At 38.3% G+C, this 26,357-nt stretch overlaps 1 protein-coding gene across 5 annotated transcripts in view; it reads right to left on the reverse strand.

The window, feature by feature from the left end:
- The window catches only part of ubr5 (ubiquitin protein ligase E3 component n-recognin 5), a 198,213-nt gene that overhangs the window by 144,219 nt on the left and 27,637 nt on the right, over positions 1-26,357 (reverse strand). For all 5 annotated transcript variants that reach the window (XM_063055485.1, XM_063055476.1, XM_063055469.1 and 2 more), the window contains exons 4-8: positions 11,570-11,646; positions 10,739-10,858; positions 9,168-9,348; positions 3,812-3,971; positions 3,018-3,167 (exon numbers count right to left, since the gene is read on the reverse strand). In XM_063055485.1, coding sequence (XP_062911555.1) covers positions 3,018-3,167; positions 3,812-3,971; positions 9,168-9,348; positions 10,739-10,858; positions 11,570-11,646 — 688 coding nt within the window. The remainder of the gene's footprint in view (positions 1-3,017; positions 3,168-3,811; positions 3,972-9,167; positions 9,349-10,738; positions 10,859-11,569; positions 11,647-26,357) is intronic.

Consider the following 26,357-nt stretch of genomic DNA (forward strand, 5'->3'; position numbering starts at 1 on the left):
CTAGAGGTGTCTTGTCCGTAAGTAGCTGGATGAAACTAATTTCCTAGTTGGCTCAATATGACAGAGTAACATGATGAACTTATCAAAGATGCTACAACTGGCAGGTGAATATATCTGGGTCTAGAATCCTGCCCTGAGGAACTCCTGCAGAGGTTCTGAGATGCTCAACTCATGAATCTGCATCTACCTTGCTTAGTGCCATACACAACTTCAGCCACAGCTAAGTTTTCTATTTCATCCCCACTGACTTTATCTTTACACAGCCTTAATGTCACACTCAGTCCAATGTTGCCTTGATATTATAGGCCTCTTATCCCCTGAACTCTTCAACTTATGTCCACACCAAGCCCATCACTAGGTCTGGAGACAAAGTAATCTTGGTGAAAACCAAATTGGGCATTGGTGACTATGTGCCGCTTGATATCACTTTTCTGATGATCAAGATTAGACATACATAACAGTAATAAACAGAATAGATCCATCTTACTTTTATGACTTTTCCATATTTCCAGTATAATTGCAACTTTTACTGGGCCTGTTTGGCGAAGGGCTCAGTTCTGGAGTGCAAGACTTCTGTATTGCAACAAGGATGCTATACTGTACCTAGTGTATTCAGCTGTTTCTGGACATCACAAAGACAACTGAATTGGCTGGATATTGGCTTCTGTTGTCCTGGGGATCTCAGAAGCATATGAAGATGGATTAGCTATTCAGCATTCCTGGCTAAGCATGAATGCGAATGCTTCAGTCTTTTCTTAGCACTTGCAGCACTGAGAACAGAGATCTTCTTGCAACCTCCTTTAATACCCTGAAAGTTATTGCTGCACCTCCCCTGATTATTTTGAGTAACGAAAACAGTCCCCAAGTTTAGAAACTGCTCCAAACTTAGTACATTTGACAAAATGCCAAATGTACATTTTAAATTGAAATGTCATATGGGCAAAGGGCGTTCATTACCTTTTGATCCTGACACTGTGCATATAATAATACAAACTCAGGAAACTTCTTGATTTATATCTTCCCATTTCTTAGTTTATGTTACTGCACTAATGGATAAATAGCTTAAGTGAAGTAAGTATGCAATTACCCACATCTAAAATTCTATATAATTGTAAACCAAGTCCTGGATAATCATAGGTTATAAAGGACAAGGACTGCCTGCAGTTAGCAAAAAAAAAACCACCAAGGCTCTCTTTGTATCCAATGTACCCCCAAAATAAACAAATAAGCCCGATGTTCTAAAAACATTAAAAATGTATTCATAAACATTAAAATGTTAAAATACCTAAAGGAAAATTATATTAACAACCAGCTACCTTGATTGAATGCACTAACAGTCATTGATCAGTTTTGAAATTATAAGGAATAGAATATGTACACAAAGTCAGAATTCTAACACACGAGTATAAATACAGGAGTCACTTCATACAAGTGGTGTGGAAACCAGTTACCTTACTTATACAGAGAATGATTAGTTACTTGATGTGTATGTGTGCACAGACACATCTGTTCAAAATTAAACCTAAAATGCAGCCGAGGGCCATGAATACACAGGTCTGTGCTCTGCAATCAAAGAATAATGGGGACTATATGCACAGCAATTTGAGTATAAGACCTTAAAAGCCTTTCATTGTATCTTACAATAACATTGGAACATTTCTTTCTTAAAACTGCATTATTTTAGCATTAATTATACACACTAGTGTTCCAAATATTGCTCCTCTTTATAAACCAATGATCCAACTTCAGTACAAATCTATCAATTTGCAATAAATTTTAAGCAAAAACTAAGCTGATCATTTTAATGAAAACTATTTTTGAACAATCAGGTGTAGTTTAGTACACTTGACATTTAACTTTAAAGCAACGAAGTTTATTTTTTAAATATAGATTCTAAGTTTGCACCCTTTGCCCTCCTGTCTAATATCCACTGTTGGACAAAACAAAAGCACTTTGTCCTTTTACAAAATGGTCAAATGCTCACTTTTCAATAGATACTGGAGACTAATTTCAGTAAACAAATATCTTGATCATCAAGATAAACCAAACTTGTGGAACTCTACATTTCAGAGAAACATTACAGGCAAGTAGCAAATTCGGATTTATGAAAAGAAAGAGGATGCAGTGACATGGTGATGCAGACAGAGAGGAGTGGTAGCAATCTAAATAAAATTTACCAATTTCACATCCCAACTCAAAATAGTAGGTTTTTAATGTGACTATTCACACCTTTGAGGAAATTGCATGTTTAGGTGGGGCAGAGTATATTTTTAAATATCACAACTGTTTGGGATAATTGAATGAACATCATTTTCTCAATCTTCACTGTTCACCTGGAAAAAAAAGTTACTTTTGAAAGCCTAAAAGATAAACTCAAATATTTTAAAAAATCAAAAGCACAACAAGAAAGCACTGTACTTGGTCATGCAGTTGTGCCTTAAAAGGTGCTGTTTTAAAAAAAACAACAAACAAACATGGAGGCATCCTGAAATTGAACCTTTCAATCATACTCCATTCAGGGAGGAGGCTACATAGCATCCACACCAGGACCACCAGACTGAAAAGCAGTTACTTTCCCCAAGCAGGAAGGCTGATCAACACCTCCATCCACTAACACACCCCTCCACCACTACTTTAACATTTCATGTCAGTTACCTTATAATACTGACACTCCTGTACCTAGTGTCACTTAACAGACATACAATCAATGTGTACAAGCTATTTTTAGTGTTTATATTTATTGGGTTTTTGTTGTGTTCTTTATCTTAATTATGATTTTTTTGTGCTGCATCGGATCCAGAGTAACAATTATTTCTTTCTCCTGTACACACTTGTGTACTGGAAATGCAATACTCAAATGGAGATAAGTAATGCTCTAGTTTCACTGTCCAGAGTTTGCTGACAGAGGGAGATTTAAGAACATGTTTTCTAGTGTTCTTATTCTTGCTACTGGTGATTAGGAGAAAACACCTTGAAAAAGGCACAATGCTTGTAAAATTATCTTGGCTTCAAAATACCTCTTGATGAGCCTAGTCTGGGTAGAGAAGAGCGACGGAAGGAAGGATAACCAAAATAGCTGATATCTTCAGAAAACATAGCATCAGCATCTATGATGACACTCGGATGAGCAGAATGGATATCTGCATCCAGCAATGACATGAGATCCTCTGAGAAGGGAACACAGCACTGTTAATAGTACAAAACAAGGTGCTTAAGTATGCGATATATGTTAGCTATATTATTCCAATTAAGATTAGTATCATATATTTTACCCCCCCAATACAAAACAAAATAAGATCTGATTATCATGAGTAGAGTACAAATGTAAGCATTCTCCATGGTACAATGTTTAATAAAACATACATACAAGTATATTATCTTTTATAGATGAAAATAAATATTTCTCGCTTTAAAATATTGTTGTTCCTGTAGAATCAGTTCTTCAATTGAGAAGTGAAAGCTAAAAGACCATTTTACATAAAGAGCTACAGAAATTAGATTCAAGTAGCATGTTTGATCGGATAAAATATATATCAAAATCTTTCAGAAATGAAATTGGAAGATGGGTAGTAGTGACGCAAATCTGATTTAAGCTGTCTGAACAGCAATCTAAAACAGATAAGACTGAAAAGACAAGGAGGTTAACACTTAATATGAAGCCTCAGGCTCCCTTAGTTACACACGGCCTACAAAAATTAGGCACAGTGTGACAGAAAATTTTCAAATTACAATTTCACAAAATTGAAGGACTTAACTATACAAGAAAGCAAAACACATCTGAATCTGAAATCACAGAATCAAGCTCACAAACCTCCAGGCAAATATGATTCACTTGCTGTATCATCACCATCGTCTCCGTCTTCATCATCGCGGCTAAGTAGGTTATTTACAGCAAGATTAACATCCAAATTAGTCCTCTGTAGTTCCCGGATAATAACACTTCTGGATTTGCCTTGTAATACAACCTGTGCCTGTGTGTAAGAGAAAGAACTAAACTGGGGCAGAATGAAAATTTTGTTTCATTTAGAAACCCAAGACATTAATTTCTAGAATAAAGTGAAAACTCAAACATCATTTCCATTAACTATGAAACCTCTTATCATCTATTCCTGAGGTATGGTCAAGTAAGCTTGCAAATAAAACATAGGTAGAATACTACTAACACTATTGGGATGGCTGGCTATGTTAATGAAGTATTGCACTCTATGCCCTTCGAACTCAGCGTAGGACTGCCTTTCAGACTCCAGCTCCAGATTTTTCCTTGAGGCTTACTCCTGAAATGTTCCCCATGAGCGGGTATAGCCACAAGGCAGTGGAGGTTTGAGATCAGAGTACAGAGAACATTTACGAGGATGTTGCTGGGACTTAAAGGTCCTGACCTGGGTCATAGAGAAAGGCTGAATAAGTTAGGATTTTATTCCATGGCAAATAGGAGAATGAAGGGAGATTTGGTAGACATATGCACAATTATGAGGGGTATAGATAGGGTTAATGCAGGCAGGCATTTCCCACAGAGGTTGGGTGAATATAAAACAAAGGTCAAAGGTTAAGGGTGAAAAGTGAGATATTTAAGGGGAACCCAAGGGGGAACTTCTTCAGAGGGTGGTACTAGAGGAAGTGGTAGATGTGGGTTCTATTTCAAAATTTATTTATTTAGAGATATAGTGCAGAATAGGCCCTTTCTGTCCACAAGCTGCACCACCCAGCAACCTACCTATTTAACTGAAGCACAGGACAATTTACAATGACTAACTAACCTACTAACCAGTTCATCTCTGGACCATGAGAGGAAACATACGCATTCACGGGAAGGATGTTCAAACTTCTTGCATAGGATGCTAGAATTAAACTCCAACGCCCCAAGCTGTAATAGCAAAGCGCTAACCACTACGCTACCAAACATGCAAGAAGTCTGGATAACCACCTGGATGGGACAGGTGTGGGTAATAGGCCTAGGTAGAATAACAGTGATACAACATCAGCGGTAGGGAAGCTACTGAGGGATAGGAATTTGTGCACATTTGAAACAACATGGCTTGGTTAGCAACAGTCAGCAAGGCTTTGTCGGGGGCAGGCCATGCCTCACAAACTTGAGTTTTTTGAGGCGGCGACAAAGGAGCTTGATGAGGGCAGGAACATGAACGTTATCTACATGGAGGTTGATTCAGAAGATAAAGATGCATATAGGATTCAGAGTATATTGCATGCTTGAATTCAGAACAGGTTTTCCCATAGAAGACAGTAGGTTTGGAAGGCTATTATTCTGGCTGGAGGTCCATGACCTGTGCTGTTTTGCAAGAATCAGTGCTGGGTGCTCTGTTTGTAATAAATATTAATGATCTGGATGAAAATGTAGATGAGTGGATGACATCTAGATGGGTGAAGTCATGGACAATATAAAGACTAACAAGTAATACAGCAGGTCGGATAGGTCACAGATATGGGCAGAGAGCTGGCAGATGTTACTTAATCCAGGCAAGTGTGAGGTGATGCACATGGGGGCGGGAAGGGGGGCAGGATCAATGAAAGGAGAAAATATGTAGTTAATGTCAAATCCCTTAATAGCATTGTGGTACAAGATCTCAGGTCCTGGTCCATAGCTCACTGGAAGTGGCTACTCAAAACATTAAGGTGGTAAAGGCAATATATGGCATGCTTGGCCTCATTGGTAGGCGTGTTGAGTCATACTTCAGCCACATTAGAATTTAGGCACACCGTAGTTGGAATGTTGCGTGCAGTTCTGGTTGCCCTATTAGAGGTAGGATGTACAGATTCTGGCTTAAGATGGCGTTGCTGTAGGTGAGCGACAACTTACTGATGGTTAACAAATACAACTAAATACTTCATTAGTAACATTATTTTGTGGAAAAAATTATGGTAAATGATGAAGAGGTGAGCGAAACCAAAGCTGAGTTGAGGATCAAAATGTGCTGGTGCAAGGTGAAGTCAGGGCAAGGTTGAGGCAAGATTAAGGAATATTTGAGGCAAAGTCGAGGTGATCAGAGCAGAGCAAAAACAGATTCGTGGCCCATCCAGCTAAACCAAGAGCGAGGTTTGATTGATCTAAGTACTGGGCCGATTTGGAAAGGTCCAGCATGGGCCAAAATGTGGTGGCGGATCCAAGCCCAGTGAGTATTGATGTGACAGGGCCCGGGTCCTAATGAGAAAAATCATGTTTGGACGATTTAAATGGAGGACTAAATGGATTGAAAAGGCAGAGTGTCAGGACCAGAGGAAAGGATCGAGTCGGTTCTGCTCACTGCTCCATGATTTTCACTCCACTCTTTGCTGCACTGAGACTGCAGCATGGCTTGCTCTGGGCTCCACGACATTTACTCCGTTATGTGCCAAACTGAGAATGTGGCCTGCTCCGGGTTTCATGTCTTTGGGCTCTGCGACGTTTACTCCTCTATGTCCTAAACTGAGGCTGAGGCCGGCTCCAGGCTCCGTGCCTGAGGACCCACTTTCATTTAACTGCTATTTGCTTACTTTTATTGTTTGAATGATTTGTTTTTTTCCACTCTCTCTGCACATTGGGTGTGTGGCAGTCTTCTTTATAAATGGATTCTTTTGGGTTTCTAGTTTTGTGGCTGACTGTAAGGAGACAAATATCAAGGTTCTATAATGTACACACACTTTGAACTTTGAAACTGAAGAGGGTTTACCAAGATGCTGTAACGTTGGATAAACTTGGAATGTTCTCTCTAGAGTGTGAGGCTGAGTTGAGACCTGAGACAATTTTAATATTACATGAGGCATAAATAGTGCCCCAGAGTAGAAATATGAAATACCAGAGGACATGCTTTTAAGGTGGGGGGGAGGGGTAAGTTTAAAGACAATATGAGGGGCAAGTTGGGAGGGATTCATATTATACATAGGATATTTAGAATAAATTGGAATGTTCCTTTAGACAAAATTAAGAATCTCTGGGAACAAGACTTACAGACATCAATATCTGAGGAAACTTGGAATGAAATTTTTAAACTGGTTAATACATCACCGCTACGTGCGCGCCATACCTTCATACAATTTAAGGTGGTACATAGAGTCCATATGACTAAAGATAAGCTATATCGTTTTTATTCAGATATATCTCCCTACTGTGACAGATGCAATAATGGAGAAGCTTCATTAATTCATATGTTTTGGACTTATCCATGTCTTGAAAAATATTGGAAGGAAGTTTTTCAAACTTTTTCTTTACTTTTCAAAGTCAATTTTAAGCCTAATCCTCTGACGGCCCTATTCGGTATTGTTGCTGGACAAGATATCAAGTTGAAGACATCTGATTTACATATCTTGGCCTTTAGCTCTCTTATAGCTAGGAGAGTGCTTTAAATGGAGAGATGTTTCTCCTCCTACTCATGCTCAATGGTTATGCGACGTCATGTCATGCTTAGATTCAGAGAAGATTCGTTGTTCAATTTCTGAATCTCTTCAAGACTTTCAAACATTGTGGGGACCCTTCCTGAATTATTTTCAAAACCGTCAATTCGTTTAAATTTAGATGTTGGCTATTATTAATTTTTATTAAATGAGAAGGTATTTTACCTTTTTATCCTTAATAAACAGCTTCAGTCTTGGTAGGGGTTAGATTTTTTTTTATAATAAATTAGTATATTTCAATATAACTTTGACTAACCAAAATAAGGGGTAATGAGATTGTTATTATGAATGGATATAATTGGTAGTTGCTTTTTTTTTTACCTTTATATATACTTTTTTGTACTCTGCATTCTTTTATGTAGAAACTAATAAAAATATTGAAAGAGAATAAATTGGCATCAAGATCTGCACAATGTTGTGGGTCAAATGGCTGTCCAGCGTTCTACTCTGTTTTATATTCATTCTATAACTGGGCTAATTTTTTTTTCTTACAAGGGGATTGCAACCTTTAAGCAATATCAAATCTAAAATTATTCTGTACAGTTAAGCTATCAATTCCAAAAATAAAAGGTAACTAAAATTCTACGTGCAATTTCAAGGCTAAATGAAAAATTATTTGACATGGTATTACCTCTGAACTAATGTTTGTTAACCACGTCATTCAATGAATAAACTTCACTACAAGTACACTTCAACTCTTTGAAGTACATTTAATATCAATGCATGTATACAGTACACAACCTAAGTTTAACCTACTTGAAGGCAGCCCAAAACAAAGCCATTTAAAGAAAATATCAAACTCCCAACGTACAAAATAAAAAACAAATTGCACAAATAGCAAAAAGTGAATAACACAGAATATTAAACATCAAATCACAGGATCCTCGAAACAGTCTCAGGGTGTTCAGTTTCACACTGTGTTATTTGTTGACTGAAGGCCACAGAGCCAGTCTACGCCAAAGCGCCCTGATTAAATCATGCAAAACAGCAAAACAAGTAATCAGAAACCCATGTAACATGAACCACAGAATCCTCCAAAACAAGTTCACAGCTACGAGCACCGCTGATCAAACCTTGTAGTGTGGGAGCCAGGACTCCTGCATATTCTGTAGGTAGCAGCGAGTGAGGGGGAAATGGATAGCGAGACCAGTCAAACGCGGTCAGACTGCACCAAACATGTGCTCTCATCCTCATTAATTTCAATTTTGCTCAACACTTAATTGGCGAGATCAGCAAGGTATAATGGAGGTGATCGTGAACTTGCACTCTGCCATCAGACCACATACTTTGCTCTCAACCTTGAACTCCCCCAGAGACAGCAAAAGTGCCAGATCGCTCAGTCGGCCCAAAAACACATTATCAAACTGCAAATTACAGCTTCCAATCACATGCAGTTTAGTAACAGAACTGCATTTAAAAGAAGTAGCTGCTTCGTGAACTGCCTGCAGAATGTCCCGTTGGTCGCACTGGCTGCTGGTACCATCTTGCAGTATATACTTGCATTTTGCTTACGTCAATTCTATTATCTGGCATTTAATGCTCAGTTAATACTTAAAAGTTCAAATTCTTCATTATCCTGACCCAACTTTGTTCACTGAATTTCAGGCTTTGTTCTACAAAATCTTTAAACTGAGCTGTCTCTAGGGAAAATGTTTGAAAACACTTCCACAGACTGTATTGTACCAACGAAGTGATATCCCATTCTTATTCCTCCTTTAAAATTATATCATACAAAGTAGTTTGATGCTCTTCTGGAACGGAAATAGTTTCTTATACGCTACCTGAGAGATCAGTTCCTCTGGGATGACTGACGCTGGTATAACTGGCTGTGGCTGACTTCCCAGTAGTCCAGATCCTCGATCGCGACCAGTACGTATCACTCTAGTCTGCCTCCGCGAGTCCCTTGTCCCTGTGGATGATCTTCCTGAGGCCCCACCACTCACTCCAGAACTCCAACGACTCCTGAATGCGCAATTCATGAAGTGTGTATTAGTTAAAACTAGTCTAAAAGCCATTGGAAAGGGATGAAAACAAAGGCTCAAAGAAACCTGTATGCATCATGAGAGATTATAATATCCAAACCACCTTTATTAAATAAAAACTCCAGGAGCATTTTTTATATTTAAATGTTTTATTCTCAAATGAAAATAATAGCAAAAAGCAGAGGTTAAAATAATGCATTCCAGAACAGCCAACCATAGCTTGTAACAAGTGCAAGTGAATTGCAAGTACAAAATTCACAAACATGCATTAATGGGAATTTGGCACAGTGCTATTATTTAATGGGTTTTTCAGCTAATGCTGGTCATTAAACCTCCATTTATCAAATTCCAATTTATGGAAGATACAAATACTTAAAAGATCAGTAGCAGTTCTTATTTATATAATTTGAGTATTTATTAACAATTTGTCTCCTTGCCTAAATATCTGAATTGTTTCCAGCCAGGATAAACAAAACATCCATTGTAAACACTCAAAATAGCAAACGGCAGAATCCTTCAGAGAGGGAAACCTTAGTTTTAATGAAGTACCAAGCCACCCTTGGTAAATATTCCAAAAGGTAGACTGGTTAGTCTTCAACAGTTTCATCTTTACACAAAATTTTTGGATTGCCTTTTAAAGTTCTTCAGTGCACAGGCAAATTCCCATGGCAACGGAAGACTGCACAATGTAACTGTTGTTTCAACCTGTAATCACGTGTCAGATGATATTCCAATTGTATTTCTAATGCTTCCTAGCTAGATTCTGTTTATAATCGTATGCTAATGAAGCTGTTTTCAGAATCTCAGCTTTTTTTGGGCAATTTTGACAGTTCAAATATTAATTCTAGTAATTAATTGACAAGTATGCTTATTATTGCATTATAACATCAAATTCCATTTCACTGACCATTTACAACAGTTCATAGTTTGAATTATTAGTGGATGTAGTATAAACACTTCATCAACTGGACATGAACAGAATAAAGCATTTCTCACTTCGCAAATGCTTAAGGTAAGTGGCAGTGTTAGAAAAGCCGTCACGAAGATTACCATTCACAAATTCAAAAGAATATGTTTGTGCACGTAATATTTATTATGACTGGGTCCAACTTAATTGTTAACATAGTATTTGGTAAAAGTAGGCAAGTGGTATTTAACAGCAGAAAGCCCATAAAGGAAACCAAGCAACCCACTTTAGCAGGAATAATGAGTCAGATTCCCAAATGCATCATGGCATGCGCTATGAATAACAGCTAAAATTTACATCCAGCAGTTTCAAGACAAGTTTTAACCACCCTAGCAATGTGTATTTCTTTGGCACGTGGGCTAATTTGAGGGTCATGATGACCTAGAACCCTGCCAAAACTTACCCAAGGGGGTTGCCTGCCAGTCTGCCCAGAGTATCAGAACCAGACAGAAACCATGGGGAATCACTACTCCTGCCTGGCCTGGAAGTCCTTCCTGTGCCTGAACCACTGCTCAACTTTGAACTGGAAACAAAGATGGGAGATGGGTTACAACACAGGTATCCCAAGCCTCGCAGCTTTCTGTATGACCAGACAGTGCAACACCCTTGGGCAATTTTTAGCTTTCAATATTTGTTCAGTTACTGCCAAGTTTTTTTTTTAAAAACAGATGTTCATAGTTTTGAGCATGGCTACAATTTGTTTATGATACTGATTTTTATAAATCTGAATTCATATTAGATATCTTAAAATTTCACCAATTTTTAAAATAGCTTTCTGATTTAAAAACCCTGAAAATGTGGTACAAACAATTTTCATGGATCAATACACAGCCAAGCCAACCCAAACTAGTACCAAATTTAGGTACAGTATTGTTATCGCTTTACAGCCATGTGTCAGGATAAAATACTTTGTATAAGTAGCAAAGGATTGCTAGACATCGAGTAAATCACAACCAAACCACAGTAAACAGATGGGTGGTCAATTATTCAGAAATAATTATACAGTACATCTAATTTTCTTCGACAAATTGTTGTCTTCAAATGAAGATTCAAAATAAGTTCAATTATTTTGTAATAAAGCCTACATGTGTTAAAAGGTTTTCATTCCTATACTTATGCATGTGAAATTGGAACGTCAACAATATGTCAGAATTGAATATGTACACATTTAAAAAGTATGCAACTGCAAATTAAGTAAAGAGAGAGTAAAAGATGAGCAGACACAAATACTTACCCATCACTAGTATCTGGTTTTCCCAGCTCCAATCTGTCTGGTTGAACAGCAAAGCTAATTCTACAGATACGGCCATCCTAATGAGAAGGGTTTTTGGTTTGGAAGGAAGGGTAAATAAAGAGAAAAGATTCCAGTATGAAATACCATTCTATATCACTCAAAATACAAATGACTTCTATAATAGCTCAAAATGATTTACAGTTTGCAGCTACACATTAACAAATCCCAGAAGTGAATTTTGAAAATCATTAGTGATATCAGAACAATCACTTAACCAGCTTCAATGTATATATTGGCATGGGAACATGACAAAATTGCTAGATTTTAATAAACCTGCCTTCCCAAATCCCTTACACTAAACCTTTATATTAGCACCAACTCTCCTACGTTCTATTAAGCTTGGTGGGTCTGTTTACCACCATGCTAACAACTTCCTTACTCCTCTTAACACCCTTAACTTACCCTCTCAGCTACTGCTGTCCTCATATGTGCAACAACACCAAGTGCCTCAAATTAATTCCGTTTTGCAGACCTTTGTTATCAATAATCTCAGAGTACTTACTGTTCATTTCACACTTACAATGGATTCCATCAATGGTCCAACATTGCACTACACCTGTTCAGTAATGATATTACCATGAAAGACTGTTATCAATATCTTGACCCTGAGACAAGGCATTTGGTGCTTGTTTTGGTATTTTAGACAGGTCTGACAAGTGCAGAGGAATCTGTGTGGTCAAAGTATGTGCAAATCCCACACAGAACTCAAGGTCAGGACTGGGTCAATGAGCTGAGACAGCAGCTCTAAATCGCTGTCAGTGTGCTGCTCGAAAGTTTGCAGTAGAGTGAAAAGACATACATCTTTATCAATGTGCAGTCTGGTAGGTTAAATGGCCACTGCAAATTACACCTAGTGTGTTGGCAAGCAGTAGAACCTGGGGCGAGTTAATGGAAATGTGGGGAGAATCAAATACGAAAGGGTACTTGATCAGCACAGACTCTGATCAACTAACCATTTACACTATGCTGTAAGCATGTGAAATTGGAATCATTACACAATGTAATATACTATGACAGCCATACAGATAAACAAAAATATCTACAGATGCTGGAAATTCAAAGCTACACACAAAATGCTGGACAAACTGTACAGGTCAGACAGCATCTATGGACAAGAGTAAATAATCGACATTTTGGACTGAGAATCTTCATCCTGATGAAAGGTCTCAGCCCAAAACAATGACAGTTTAGTCAAAGACAAAGTAGTCCACAATGACAAACACACCCTAAACCTCATATCTTCCATCCTCAGTGTAAAAAAACATTAACTTTCTTGTGATCTGCATCTCCATGACATCAGCCAGCTCTGCCATGACTCCACTTATCCTGAAATTTCTTCCTAGCCGCCCCACTACCATAACCCTGAAACTTCACCCTTCTCTGATTTACCTCCTACCTGCCCTCGTACTCTCCAAACTCACGCAAGTCCAGCTCCTCTTTCATTAACTCACTTCTTATTGTGATCTTTTTCAACTTTACCTAATTCAATTTATCAGAATCAGGTTTATCATCACCGGCACGTGATGTGAAATTTGTTAACTTAGCAGCAGCAGTTCAATGCAATACATAATCCAGTAGAGAAAAAAATAATACAATAAAAAATAATAAATGAAATAATAATAATAAAGTAAAACAATTACGTATATTGAATGGATTCTTCCCTCTCACCACCACCTGAGATTCTACCAACAATGGTTGTATCATCAGCAAATTTATAGATGGTATTTGAGCTATGCCTAGCCACACAGTCACGTGCATAGAGAGAGTATAATACAGTGGGCTAAGCACACACTGAGGTGCACCAGTGTTGACAGTCAGCGAGGAGGATATGTTATCACTAGTCTGCACAGATTGTGGTCTTCCGGTTAGGAAGTCAAGGATCCAATTGCAGAAGGAGGTACAGAGGCCCAGGTTCTGCAACTTCTCAATCAGGATTGTGGGAATGATGGTATTAAATGCTGAGCTATAGTCGATGAACAGCATCCTGACGAAGCTGTTTGTGTTGTCCAGGTGGTTTAAAGCCTTGTGGTAAGCCATTGAGATTGCGTCTGCCATTGACCTATTGTGGCAATAGGCAAATTGCAATGGGTCCAGGTCCTTGCTGAGGCAGGAGTTCAGACTAGTCATGACCAACCTCTCAAAGCATTTCATCACTGTCGATGTGAGTGCTACCGGGCAATAGTCATTAAGGCAGTCCACATTATTCTTCTTAGGCATTGGTATAATTGTTGCCTTTTTGAAGCGAGTGGGAACTTCCGCCCATAGCAATGAGAGGTTGAAAATATTCTTGAATACTCCTGCTAGTTGGTTGGCCCAGGTTTTCAGAGCCTTACCATGTACTGCATCGGGACTTTCCGCTTTGGGAGGGTTCACTCTCTATTTAAAGACAGTCTAACATCGGCCTCTGAGACGGAGATCACAAGGTCATCAGGCGCAGCAGGGATCTTCACAGCTGCAGTTGTGTTCTCCCTTTCAAAGCGTGCATAGAAGGCATTAAGTTCATCTGGCAGTGAAGCATCGCTGCCATTCATGCTCATAGGTTTTGCTTTGTAGAAAGTAATGTCTTACATACCCTGTCAGAGTTGCCGTGCATCCAATGTCCCCTCCAACCTTGTTCGAAACTGTCTCTTCGCCCTTGAAATAGCCCTCTGCAAATCATACCTGGTTTTCTGGTACAGGCCTGGGTTGCCAGACTTGAATGCCACAGATCTAGCCTTCAGCAGACGATGTACCTCCTGGCTCATCCATGGCTTTTGGTTTGGGAATGTACAGTAAGTCTTTGGGGGCACACACTCATCCACACAGGTTTTAATGAAGTCGGTAACAACTGCAGCATACTCATCTAGGTCCTCACTGCTTGTGCTGCAGTCTTCAGTCTCTGCCTATACTCAGAGTAGAAGTACAGCTAGGTGTTCAGACTTCCCAAAGTGAGGGCGTGGAACAGCAGGCATTCTTGATGGTGGTGTAGCAATGGTCCTGTGTGTTGTTTCCTCTGGTATTGCAAGTGATCTGTTGATGGTAGTTGCTTAGTAATTCTTTCAGACTGGCCTGGTTAAAATCTCCCAAAACGATGATGAAGGCATTAGGGTGAGCTGTTTTATGCATGTCGATCCCATTACTCAGATCATCTAAAGCCTGAGATGGAATGTAAACTGGTACCAAAATGACCCCAGAGAACTCCCGTGGCTGGTAAAAAGGACGGTACTTTACTGCTAGATATTCCAGGTCTGGTGAGCAGAATTGAGACAGCACGGATATATTTGTGCACCAAGAAAAGTTGATCATGAGGCATACTCCCCACCTCTGCCTTTGAGAGTCTATAGATCTATCCTGACGGTGTATAGCAAACCTGTCAATCTGGATCGCTGCATCTGGTACAGAAGGGGCTACTTTATACTTTATAGTCGCCAAACAATTGATACTAGAACGTACAATCATCACAGCGATATTTGATTCTGCGCTTCCCACTTCCTGGATTACAAATATTAAGTATTAAAATATTAAAAATAGTTTTTAAAAAATTAGTAAATATTAAAAATTTAAATTATAAATCATAAATAGAAAATAGAAAAATGGAAGGTAAGGTAGTGAAAAGAAACCGAGAGGCAGATCTGGATATTTGGAGGGTACAGCCCAGATCCGGGTCAGAATCTGTTCAGCAGTCTTATCACAGTTGGGAAGAAGCTGTTCCCAAATCTGGCCATACGAGCCTTCAAGCTCCTGAGCCATCACCTGGAGGGAAGAGGGACGAAAAGTGTGTTGGCTGGGTGGGTCGTGTCCTTGATTATCCTGGCAGCACTGCTCCGACAGCATGTGGTGTAAAGTGAGTTCAAGGACAGAAGATTGGTTTGTGTGAAGTGCTGTGCTGTGATCACAATCTTCTGCAGCTTATTTTGGTCTTGGACAGGACAACTTCCATACCAGGTTGTGATGCACCCTAGAAGAATGCTTTCTACTGTGCATCTATAAAAATTAGTGAGGGTTTTAGGGGACAGGCCAAATTTCTTTAGTTTTCTCAGGAAGTAAAGGCGCTAGTGGGCCTTCTTGGCAGTGAACTCTGCTTGGTTGGACCAAGTCAGGTCATTTGTGATATTGACCCCGAGGAACTTAAAAGCTTTTGACCTGTTCCACTTGCGCACCACCAATGTAAATTGGGTCGTGCGGTCCGCTACTCCTTCTCAAGTCAACAACCAATTCCTTCGTCTTGTTGACGTTGAGGGATAGGTTATTGTTATTGTCAAGGGATACGTTAACCAGGATTCCATGAAACAAAGGACACACGCAGTCCTAATGTCCCTCTGATTCAGCACCCTGGCTCTGAGATCATCGATTTTATTCACCGGAGACTGCCTGTTCACCAGCAAAATAGTCAGTATAGGAAGTTTAAAACCCTGTTTCCTTAAACGTACTTGTAATCCTGATCTATACCCATGCTTCCTCCGAGGTGTCCTCCATGGGCACTTTCGACCACAATCGGTGTTGTTTCCATCGGTTTTAAGCAGCAATAGTTTGTTTAAATGCATTAAGACATCTTTGTTGACTGTACTGACCTTGGAAGCAGTTGTGCTTTTTAGCTGTACAGGTGTCCCTCGCTTTCCGAACGTTCGCTTTACGACATTTTGCTTTTATGAAAGACCTACATTAGCACCTGTTTTCGCTAACCGAAAGTGGATTTTCGCTTTTACGAAAAAAGACGCCCACTTTAAACTTGTGTTTACCCTGAGAAAGACTACCATGACCATGAAGCCTTGCGCAGGCAGGTGTGTGCGCATGCGTGTACGTGCCGATTTTTTTTCTACAGATCGGTTTTGGCTCAATCTTCCCCGGTTCTGGTAAGTGAAACTACACTGTACAAACATTATTTCTACTTTATATAGGCTGTGTATTTATCATCAAAGTTGCTGGTGAACGCAGCAGGCCAAGCAGCATCTATAGGAAGAGGCGCAGTCGACGTTTCAGGCCGAGACCCTTCGTCAGGACTAACTTAGTTAGTTAGTTAGTCCTGACGAAGGGTCTCGGCCTGAAACGTCGACTGCGCCTCTTCCTATAGATGCTGCTTGGCCTGCTGCGTTCACCAGCAACTTTGATGTATGTTGCTTGAATTTCCAGCATCTGCAGAATTCCTGTTGTTTGTATTTATCATATCATTTTTGCTTTTACTGTATGTTAGTGTTATTTTAGGTTTGTTGTGCTATTTGGTAGGTTATTTTTTTGGGTCTGGGAACGCTCAAAAAATTTTCCCATATAAATTAATGGTAACTGCTTCTTCGCCTTACGCCATTTCAGCTTACAAACGGTTTCATAGGAACGCTCTATCTTCAGATAGCAGGGAAACCTGTATCAGGCTGAAACAGGAATATTTAATCGTATCCATTGAGAGTACTGTTGTTACTTGAGTCTCGCCTAGGCGCCCCAGAAGATTTCCTGATATAAATTTATGGTTCTTTCCTCTTGGGTCTGCCATTGTTATCACCTCCCTCACAAGTTAACCAATACACATCTCCTCAATGCTTGAGCCTTCCAGTTTATTTCTTTAGCTCAAGCCAAGCTACATTTCATTCACCATCTCAATCCCAACAACCTGATGGCCTCCTCTGTTGCAGTGACAGATTGGATCTCAAAGACAACAAAGTATTCTTCAAGCTGTCCATAGCCTGCATCACTGTCGATCAGATCAATGCCCATCTGGGCACAATGACATTCCATTGATTTGCTTGTTACATACACCTGTTAGGGTGCATTCTCCAGTTACCTTATAAGGTAACCGTAGCCTTCAGCCAGGTACCCAGAATATAGTCAGAACTACCTGCAACAATTCACTTCTATCATCAGTAGCTTCCCCCAAGGGCCTATACTTGCCACCACACAGCAAAGCACAGAAAGTTTCTTGGCAACTCCTAACCTTCAAGCAATCAATATATTATTAGATTGTTTGTGCAATCTTCAAGACTACATAAGCAAATTTCCTTGAAGTATCAGCAAGATCAAACTCGTCAACTTCAGATGCCATAAACTCGGGTTTTTTAGCCACCAACTAAATCCTGATAGCTGCAACTTAAAGAAATGCCCTTGACTTTGACATCTTGCTTCATTACGAGATGGCCTTGGATGCCTAGAAACATTCACTTAGTTCCACCATTTAATAATGCCTCCTCCATTTCCTTTGCTTGTAAACTGCTAACACTAATTCATGCCTTTGTTACCAAAACTTTTGACAATTCAAACCTAACCAACGGTCTCTTTACTCCACCTTCAAACTCCAGAAAAAACAAAATTCTTGTTTCATCTAAATTCACTGTGCTCCCATCCATCTGTACCATGCTCTCCTGATTTTATTATAGCTCTGATGCTGAAGTTTGCTTGGTCATATTTTTGTGATTTAGAATATATTATTATGTCAACAATGTCGTTGAATTAACTGTTGTAAACATTTAATCTTCATACTTCAATCCTCAAGTACAATATCAAGTTGCAATTTTTTGTGCATGTGCAATTCTAAAATAGAAAAACGTGAAACGAACCCTTAAAATGCAGTATTCTGAAGATACTAGTAACAGGTGTATGTTTGTTATAGGAATGTTTAAATAAGGAAGCAACAATGCTATACTCTATACCAAATCTTAAAATTAACAAGGCCCTCACTTCCTTTGCAATCCTGAAGGAGGATCTCGGCACAAAACATCAACTATCCACAGTATTCATTTCCAGAGATGCTGCCAGACCTGCTGAGTTCCTCCAAGATTGTGATTTTGTGTTGCTTTTGATTTCCGACTCTCTCGTATTTATGATTTACAAGACCAACTAGACACAAGAAATTTTAGCACATATAGGAGTGAATTGACTGGGTTATGAGAGCTGATTGCTTAAATGAGATGATCAATTTAGAAATCAGAGACCATTTCCTGTCATCACAAACATTTCATCTCCCCTTCCCCCACAAGGAACAGAATGGAATACTGTCCAAACTCATGTCCCAATCGCCTGGTCACAGCTATTGCACTGAATAATTGTGTAGACAATCCTCACTGATTTATATGATGCAAATGTCACATTTCACTGTATATTTCAATGTACATGGGACAAATAAAGCTAATCTAATCTTTAATCTTTAAAAATCCACCGCTGCACTCAGGTGTTTCTGTAACCTTACTAGCTGTCCAAATGGGGCAACTTCCAAATGAAGAGGAAATCCTGTGCACAGTTTTAAGAAATCATTGAAAAACATGTTTTAAAAAATGAGAATCTTGATTGACTAACACATAAAATGCATTGGTATATCAACTACAAATTACTATACAAATTATTTGAATCTTTTCAGGATTATCTTATTTCTTATAATAAAGTTCTAACTTAATGAAACTCTATATAAAATTCCAAAATCACCTTATGAGAAATGGAACACCTGGCTTATTAATGGCTAATCATGAAAATCTACAGTTGAGATAGCTTTAATTAACTGTCTGAACAAGACTTTCCACCCACACCATCTCCAAAATACAGTGGCACTCAATGTCTTGATCAAAAATTAACAAAATTCAGAACTTTGGAAGAATGTTAACAATACCTCCAATATTTCAATAGCCATCTCTTTCAATTTCTTCTAAAATTCTGGGAAGGCAACGACTGTAACTCCATTATTTAAGAAAGAGAGGGAGAGAAAAAAAAATGACACAACAAGCCTAACAGTAGTTTTAGGGATGATTCTAAAGTCTATTACAAGGGATGTGGTATCAAAAAGATTATAGACAAAATCAGCATGGATTTATGAAAATGATAAACAGACCAACAAGTTTCTGAGGATGCGACTTTTGGTACAGATAACAGAAAACAAGACAATGTGGTTAATTTGCTGAGTATTTAAGGACAGACAAGTATCTGGACACATAAGGCATTAAGCAATATAGGAAGAAAGTGGAAACAGAAGATTCTATGGAGTAATGACATATGCTTCTATGGCCCACTCGTTTCTATTTTCTATATTTTTAGAAGTTACAAAATCAAGAGGACCGAATATTATGTACTTCTTAAGAAATCAAACCACCACGACCTCATAAAGGAAACTTTACCATAATGGATAACTTGTTCTACCACTGAAGTGAACTGAAAATTACTAATCATGTTGAAGGTAATTCACAATTTATGCCCATTCACACTACACATCATCCAACTGAATGTCTTTTCATTAAATGTCACTGAAAGACTTCAGACGTTTCAACCAGTACTTTTTTACTGCAGCATTCCCAAAATTACAAGCAACTTCTTTCTGGTGCAAATGTTCATTCAATAATTTAAATGTGACAGACAAAACATGCCATAAAAATTTTTCTTCTAATTATGAATAATAGTAGCAGAGTAGCAATGAACTGATGCATCCACACAAAAATTTAACAGCTAGTTTGAAAGGAAAACCCACAAAAGACATTAAAAGAAACTTGCACTCACATAATAATCTACTACTTTGAAAATCAAATAAAACCCTAATGATTTTAATCTACTCATTACAAAGCAATATGCTGGAAATCAATTCACAACAGTTATCACGGTCACTAAATCCTGCAATAAGACTAGAATGCAAAGGGGCAAAATCGGTACTTGGTCCACCTTTCAAACATGGCTAAGTTTTTTTCCGCTCATCCTCACTCTCCCCTTAACTCTTAACCGCTCTGCCAATCCAGAATCTATTCATCTCCACCTTAAATACACCTAACAACTTGCATATGAATTCCACAGATATCAACCACTAGATGAAAAAAATCCTTATCTGAGTTCTAAAGGGATATCCCTTTATTCTGAAGCTGTTCCCTTGATTCCTAGACTCTCCTACTAATGAAATTATCTTCTCCATCTCCACTCTATCCAGGCCTTTCGGCAATGTATGCCTTTGCTGAAGTTTCAATTAACAATAGAGCAAAATTCATCTCTGAAGCAAACTTGTCAAATGATCCATAATTAGCAAAATCACCAAAGAATCTCTCTAGTTCACTAATTTCAGCCAAATGGTAGGAACAATCTGTAGTTCAAACAGGCAGAGAAAAAAAAATACTACTACCCAAATGACCACTAATGGAAGCTAGAGAATTCTAGAAGTGGAAGATGGATTTGAAAGCTTTCATTCTGCCTGCAACCAAGCATACCATGAGGATGTACTGGTTCACAATAATAACCCTTGAACAAGACACCTAGTGAAATCCTATAGGCCTATAATATAGCCACATGTATTGCCTTCAGAAGCCACAGAAGTTTTTAAAACAAACACATGCCAATTTGAGTTAGCTTTCAAAGTTTTAAATAGTAGCACTATGATTCTTTTGTATTTTTTCCATATTAAAAGCATCAACTTAATTTTATACCCATCTGCTAAAATCAGTTTGGACATCTCAATTATTAAAGCAAGTAGTGCTCTATGATAGTATGATGAATATATCTTGCATTTAAAAATTTATATTTAGGACAAATTTAACATGTGCCACAAGGCCTCTTAAAAACAAAATATTGACAAGGATCCAGTCACTACACTAATTGCTCTTAATATTACGAGGTTAAGTATTCATCTCAAATATTTTGAAATCTGTTGATTTTTCATTCTTAACACTTCTAAATAGATCAAAGTAAAAGACTGTTTTGACCCTATTTCAGATACTTCATTCCATTCTCAGCCTCACACATTTTTGGACCCATATCTAAAATTATGAATTTCATTTTTCACCCTCAAATGACATGTTTAAGTTTCTTCAAGTCTCATTACTCCAAATATCAGGGCACCATAACTCCTAATATTCCATTCAATATCTAATTTAACATCAACTCAATATATATGCCTTAACTATACCAATCAGCTTATGAACGTGGCTCTCCACTTGGCATTGGACCGCCAAGACCATCAGATTTCAAAACCTGGGCCTCTGTACCTACACCCCACCCCCACTTCTACAACTGGGTCCATGAATTCCTCATCAGGAGACCATATTGTGGATCTCCTTGCTGACAATCAACATAGGCACAACACATGGACGTGTGGTTAGCCCAATGTGTAGTGAGGCTCAGTTCAAACACCATCTATAAATTCACCATTAACACCAATGTTGTTTGCTGAATCTCAGATGGTAACAAGGAGGCACAAAGGAACAAGGCAGATCAGCTAGTTCAGTGATGTCACAACAACAACCTTGAACTCAACGTTAGCAAGACCAGGGAAATTATTGCGGACTTCAGGAAGGGGAAGTTAGGAGTACACACACCAGTGTTCATTGAAGTGTCAGTGGTTGAAAGGACAAGCAGCTTTAAGCATCATCAGCATCTCAGAAAATGCTGCCACAAAACAAGAAATTTCATGACTTGTCAGTAATAATAAAGCCATTTCTGATTAGAATATAGGCATCCTGACCCGGAGATTCAACTCTGCATTTAATATTACCTCAGTTCTACAGTCCCATCTTAGTAACCCATATAAAAGTGCTACCAATAGTAAAGCTATCCTAATTATAATACAATAAATGACTTATTTTTACTTAAACAATGGATTATTCAGGAATCCTATTTACATAGAGAATTCTGCATTACAAATGTAAAGAAATGTTTATTCCTTTGACATCATCCAACCTCTTTCATATGTGGCACTCTTCTTTTACAATCCTTTTAGGATATCTTGAAGGTGCAAAGCCCATTGTAAACAAAACTCATATCAAGGCACTAGTCAAGGTTGCTTTGCCTTGCCTCTGTAAAGGAGAAATTACTAGCACCAATTATTTGCTGGGTGCTGCCTCAGTTATATTTAAGAAAAGAGACCTTTTTGGCATTACAGTTAAACATGCCAGTGTTAAAGACAAAAAAAAAGCTATTTTTTGAGCTGGGCTACTTTTTTTTTTATTTTATTTTTATTTGGATAAGGAATTCACAATTATCATGTACTTTTTTCACACATATAACCTTTTCCATTTTTTTATATGTATAAAACTACAATTATTTATACATTCTTAAGTACACATTGAGATGATATAAAAGGAAAATAAACATTTAAATAGATAACTATGTACTGTGGTAAATCTAACCTATTAGGCTAAGTTGTTAAGAAAAATGGTAATAATAGTTTCCATACAACCCTTCTGGACCATTTCCACTGGTCCAAAATGTTGCATACAAGCCTATATACCAACCATTGTAGGTGTTTATATCCCAATTTGTTCGTGCTTGTTCCTGCCCGCAGACATAATTATCCAATCCCTATGTACTTATTTACTTAATTTTTTCATTTTTTTTTTTATCCCTTTCCCAAATCTTTCCCTTTACTTGTGTTAATTCTCTATTTTCCAAAAAAAAACAAACATTTAGACTAGGGGTGCTTACGTTAGCAATATTACTGTGTTGATGAGAAGAGCAATATAAATCATTAGGAGAGTCATCTAAAGTCTGCTCGCATTGGGGTTATATATTCAATCCATTTATTCCAGATTTGATAAAATGTTTCTTTTTGAGTTCTCAGGGAGTAAGTCAACTTTTCCATTTTAAATACTTCCAAGATAATTTTGTACCAATCTTCTAATGTAGGTGGTATTGGATTTAGCCATTTTCTAGTGATTGATTTCTTACTTGCCGCTAAGAGGGCCTGCAGCAACTTTATATCTTCCTTCTGTTCAAGGAACAATACATGCTCCAAATAGAGCGTCTCAAAGTTCAGAGGTATCTGGGACCTAAGTACCTTAACTAATAGCTGGGCTACTTTTTAAGAACATTACATTTTTAAAGGAGACCAAAAATTGACATGTTAAACACAAGAACTTATCTCAGAATGATGAAAATAACATTTCCAACATTCTCAGAAGCTTCTCTTTAAGCTTTCTACTCATAATCAAACTGCTTTTTTCCCCCTATAGACATGAGCATTCCTCCAACCCACCTTTTCAAACCAATGTGCAAAGCAAATTGGGTCTGAACCAAATGTACCCAAAATCAAACAACCTGCTTTAAATATTCACCTTTGGTAGTATGGTCTGCCCTTCCCTTGAGATAAATACTGCAAATTTCCCATTCTCCTTTGGTGTTTTAAATGTTATGCCAAATTTCTGGACTTCAAATGAATTTCAACCATAATGAACCCTGCAGCCAACCTTTGTCAGCCAAATCCACTTTGTTCCAACTGTCTACAGACATTCCCTCCACCCCCCCCCCCCCCCCGCAAACAGTTCTTCGAAATCAGGGCTTAATAAGGCACTTAAAAAACTTCTAAATCTGGGTTAGGAAGTGAAGATTAATTCTAAAAGATAGTCAAAAATAGGTTAAGGATATTTCTGCTACATGTTTGTAAAGTCTCTGAAGTGCTAGTGCCTTCCATAACAGAATGTCAGCTGATTTCATTCTAAAATTCTTCCATCATTCCTTTTCTTTGCAGTTGATCATATGCAATTATCTATCCATTTTTTTTGGCAATTCCTTTCATTCAAGCTAAACACCCAACCTAAAAATTTAATACATTCAAAAATCATTGTCATGAGGATGAAATCTCAGTGTGATTATTATTTATCTGAAAACTACACTTGATTCAACAACTCCATATGTGACCATCCTGAATGGCTGTACCACTGCCTGGTATGGGAACTGTACTTCATTGAATCACAGGACTCTGCAGAGAGTGGTGCAGACACCCCAGCGCATCTGTGGACATGAACTTCCCACTATTCAGGATAGTTCCAGTGACAGATGCGTAAAAAGGGCCTGAAGGATCATTGGGGACCCGAGTCATCCCAACCACAAACTGTTCCAGCTGCTACCATCCGGGAAACGGTACTGCAGCATTAAAGCCAGGGCCAACAGGCTTGAAGACAGCTTCTTCCACCAGACCATCAGAATGATTACTTCACATTGACACAATTGTATTTCTAAGACTGTTCTGTTGTATCTTACTGTACATACTACTTATCACAAGTTACTACAACTTGCACATTGCACATTCAGACAGACGTAACGTAAAGATTTTTACTCCTCACGTATGTGAAAGATGTAAGAAAAGTCAGTTCAATTAAATTCAATTCACAAATAGTCAACTAGAATTGAAGGGGAAAAAATATCACGGTCTTCCCAGTTTGTCCCCAAACTGCCTTCGTAAAGAGATCGGACACAAAAAAATGCTGGAAATACTTAGATGCTCAGGTAATATCTGTGGATAGGGAAAGTTATCCATTTACAGCGTTACTGCCAGATGAAGGAAGGATCAGAAAAATAGAAACAATGCTTAAATACAGAAAGACTTCAGAATACTGCTTTCGAGGGGATCTAAGAGAACACAGAGATCCCCTCTATAAAGGTGACACTTGAAGGATACAATACAATAGGCAGTTCAGAAGTTCACAAGATTTATACCCATGATAACGGGGTAGACATGCACTCAAGACTTTACAATGGCACCTTATGTTACTGAAACACGAAACACTGAAGTCTTAACGTTCATGCTCAGAGGAATTTAAAATTTGGTGGGGTGGTTGGAATGGTTAGGTAGGTAAAGTGCTCAGAAATAAGGAGTCATCCATTTAAACTGGGATAAGAAATTTCTGTGGAATTCTCTCCACCACAGCTATGAAGACTGAAAATCACTAAATATATGTAAGCTGAGATGGCTAGAATTATAATCAACTGTGAGGTCAATGGATATAAAGAATATACAAAAAAAAGTGAAGCCAAGATGGAAAAAAAAATCACATAATTATCTAACTAAATGATATTGTGTTCAAGGAATCATACATAGCCTATTTTGATTTTAAGGTCAATAACTGCTATGCAATAAATATCAAAAATATGAGTTGAGTTCTGGAAGGTAAGTCCGTAGGCTGTGTGTTCGGTGATAGGGCAAGTGAAGTTGAGTGACATTATCCTTACTGGTACAGGAGCCTGATGGGTAAGGAAGCCTGAGGTTCTGGAAATGACTGTTCCTGAACTGGTGGTGCAAGTCCTGAGGCTCCTATACCTTCTTCCTGATGGCAGTAGTGGGGGTCCATGATGATGGATGCTGCTTTCCTGTGACAATACTCCATAAAGATGTGCTCAACAGTGGAGAGGTCTTTACCCGTAATGAACTGGTCTGTATCCACTACTTTATATAGGATTTCCATTCAAGGGCATTGGTGTTTCCATACAGGCTGCGATGCAGCCAGTCAATATACTTGCCACCACAGATCTATAGAAGTTTGTCAAAGTTTTAGATGTCATGGCAAATCTTCACAAACTCCTGAGCAGAGGTGCTCCCGTGATTCCTTCAAGGAATTAGAGATTTCAGAATCATAGCCTGAAACTGAAGAAATTTCAAACTAAAACAAGCAATTTTCCTCAGGTGCATCTTGAAGCAAGGACAGACAAGAGAGAATTATTTTGAGGTGGAAGACAGAAGGAACCAAATGAGATGGAGGTATGGCATGGGGGAAGAATGACTGGGAAAAAAAAATGGTACATTGATAATGGGATAAATTAAGAATCTGTTCAATTCAATGATAGAACTGGATAAAATCTTTCCTGTTCCAACGAAAGTTGGGAAACAGCGTATCAGTTTTTTTTTTAAACAAGACACAGGGGCTAACAGAAGTAAAATGGAATGTGTTCTGCAAAGCTGTTACTCAAGCTACATCTAGCCTTCCCTTTGGGGAATGAATCTATATCAGCAACGTATAGTAAACTGATGGAAATATCCCTGCTCCATATCTTTATAGTAAACTGATGGAAATATGCCTGCTCCATATCTTTGGAT

This window comes from Mobula hypostoma, chromosome 1, assembly GCF_963921235.1.
Source record: "Mobula hypostoma chromosome 1, sMobHyp1.1, whole genome shotgun sequence".
Classification (NCBI taxonomy): Eukaryota; Metazoa; Chordata; class Chondrichthyes; order Myliobatiformes; family Myliobatidae; genus Mobula; species Mobula hypostoma.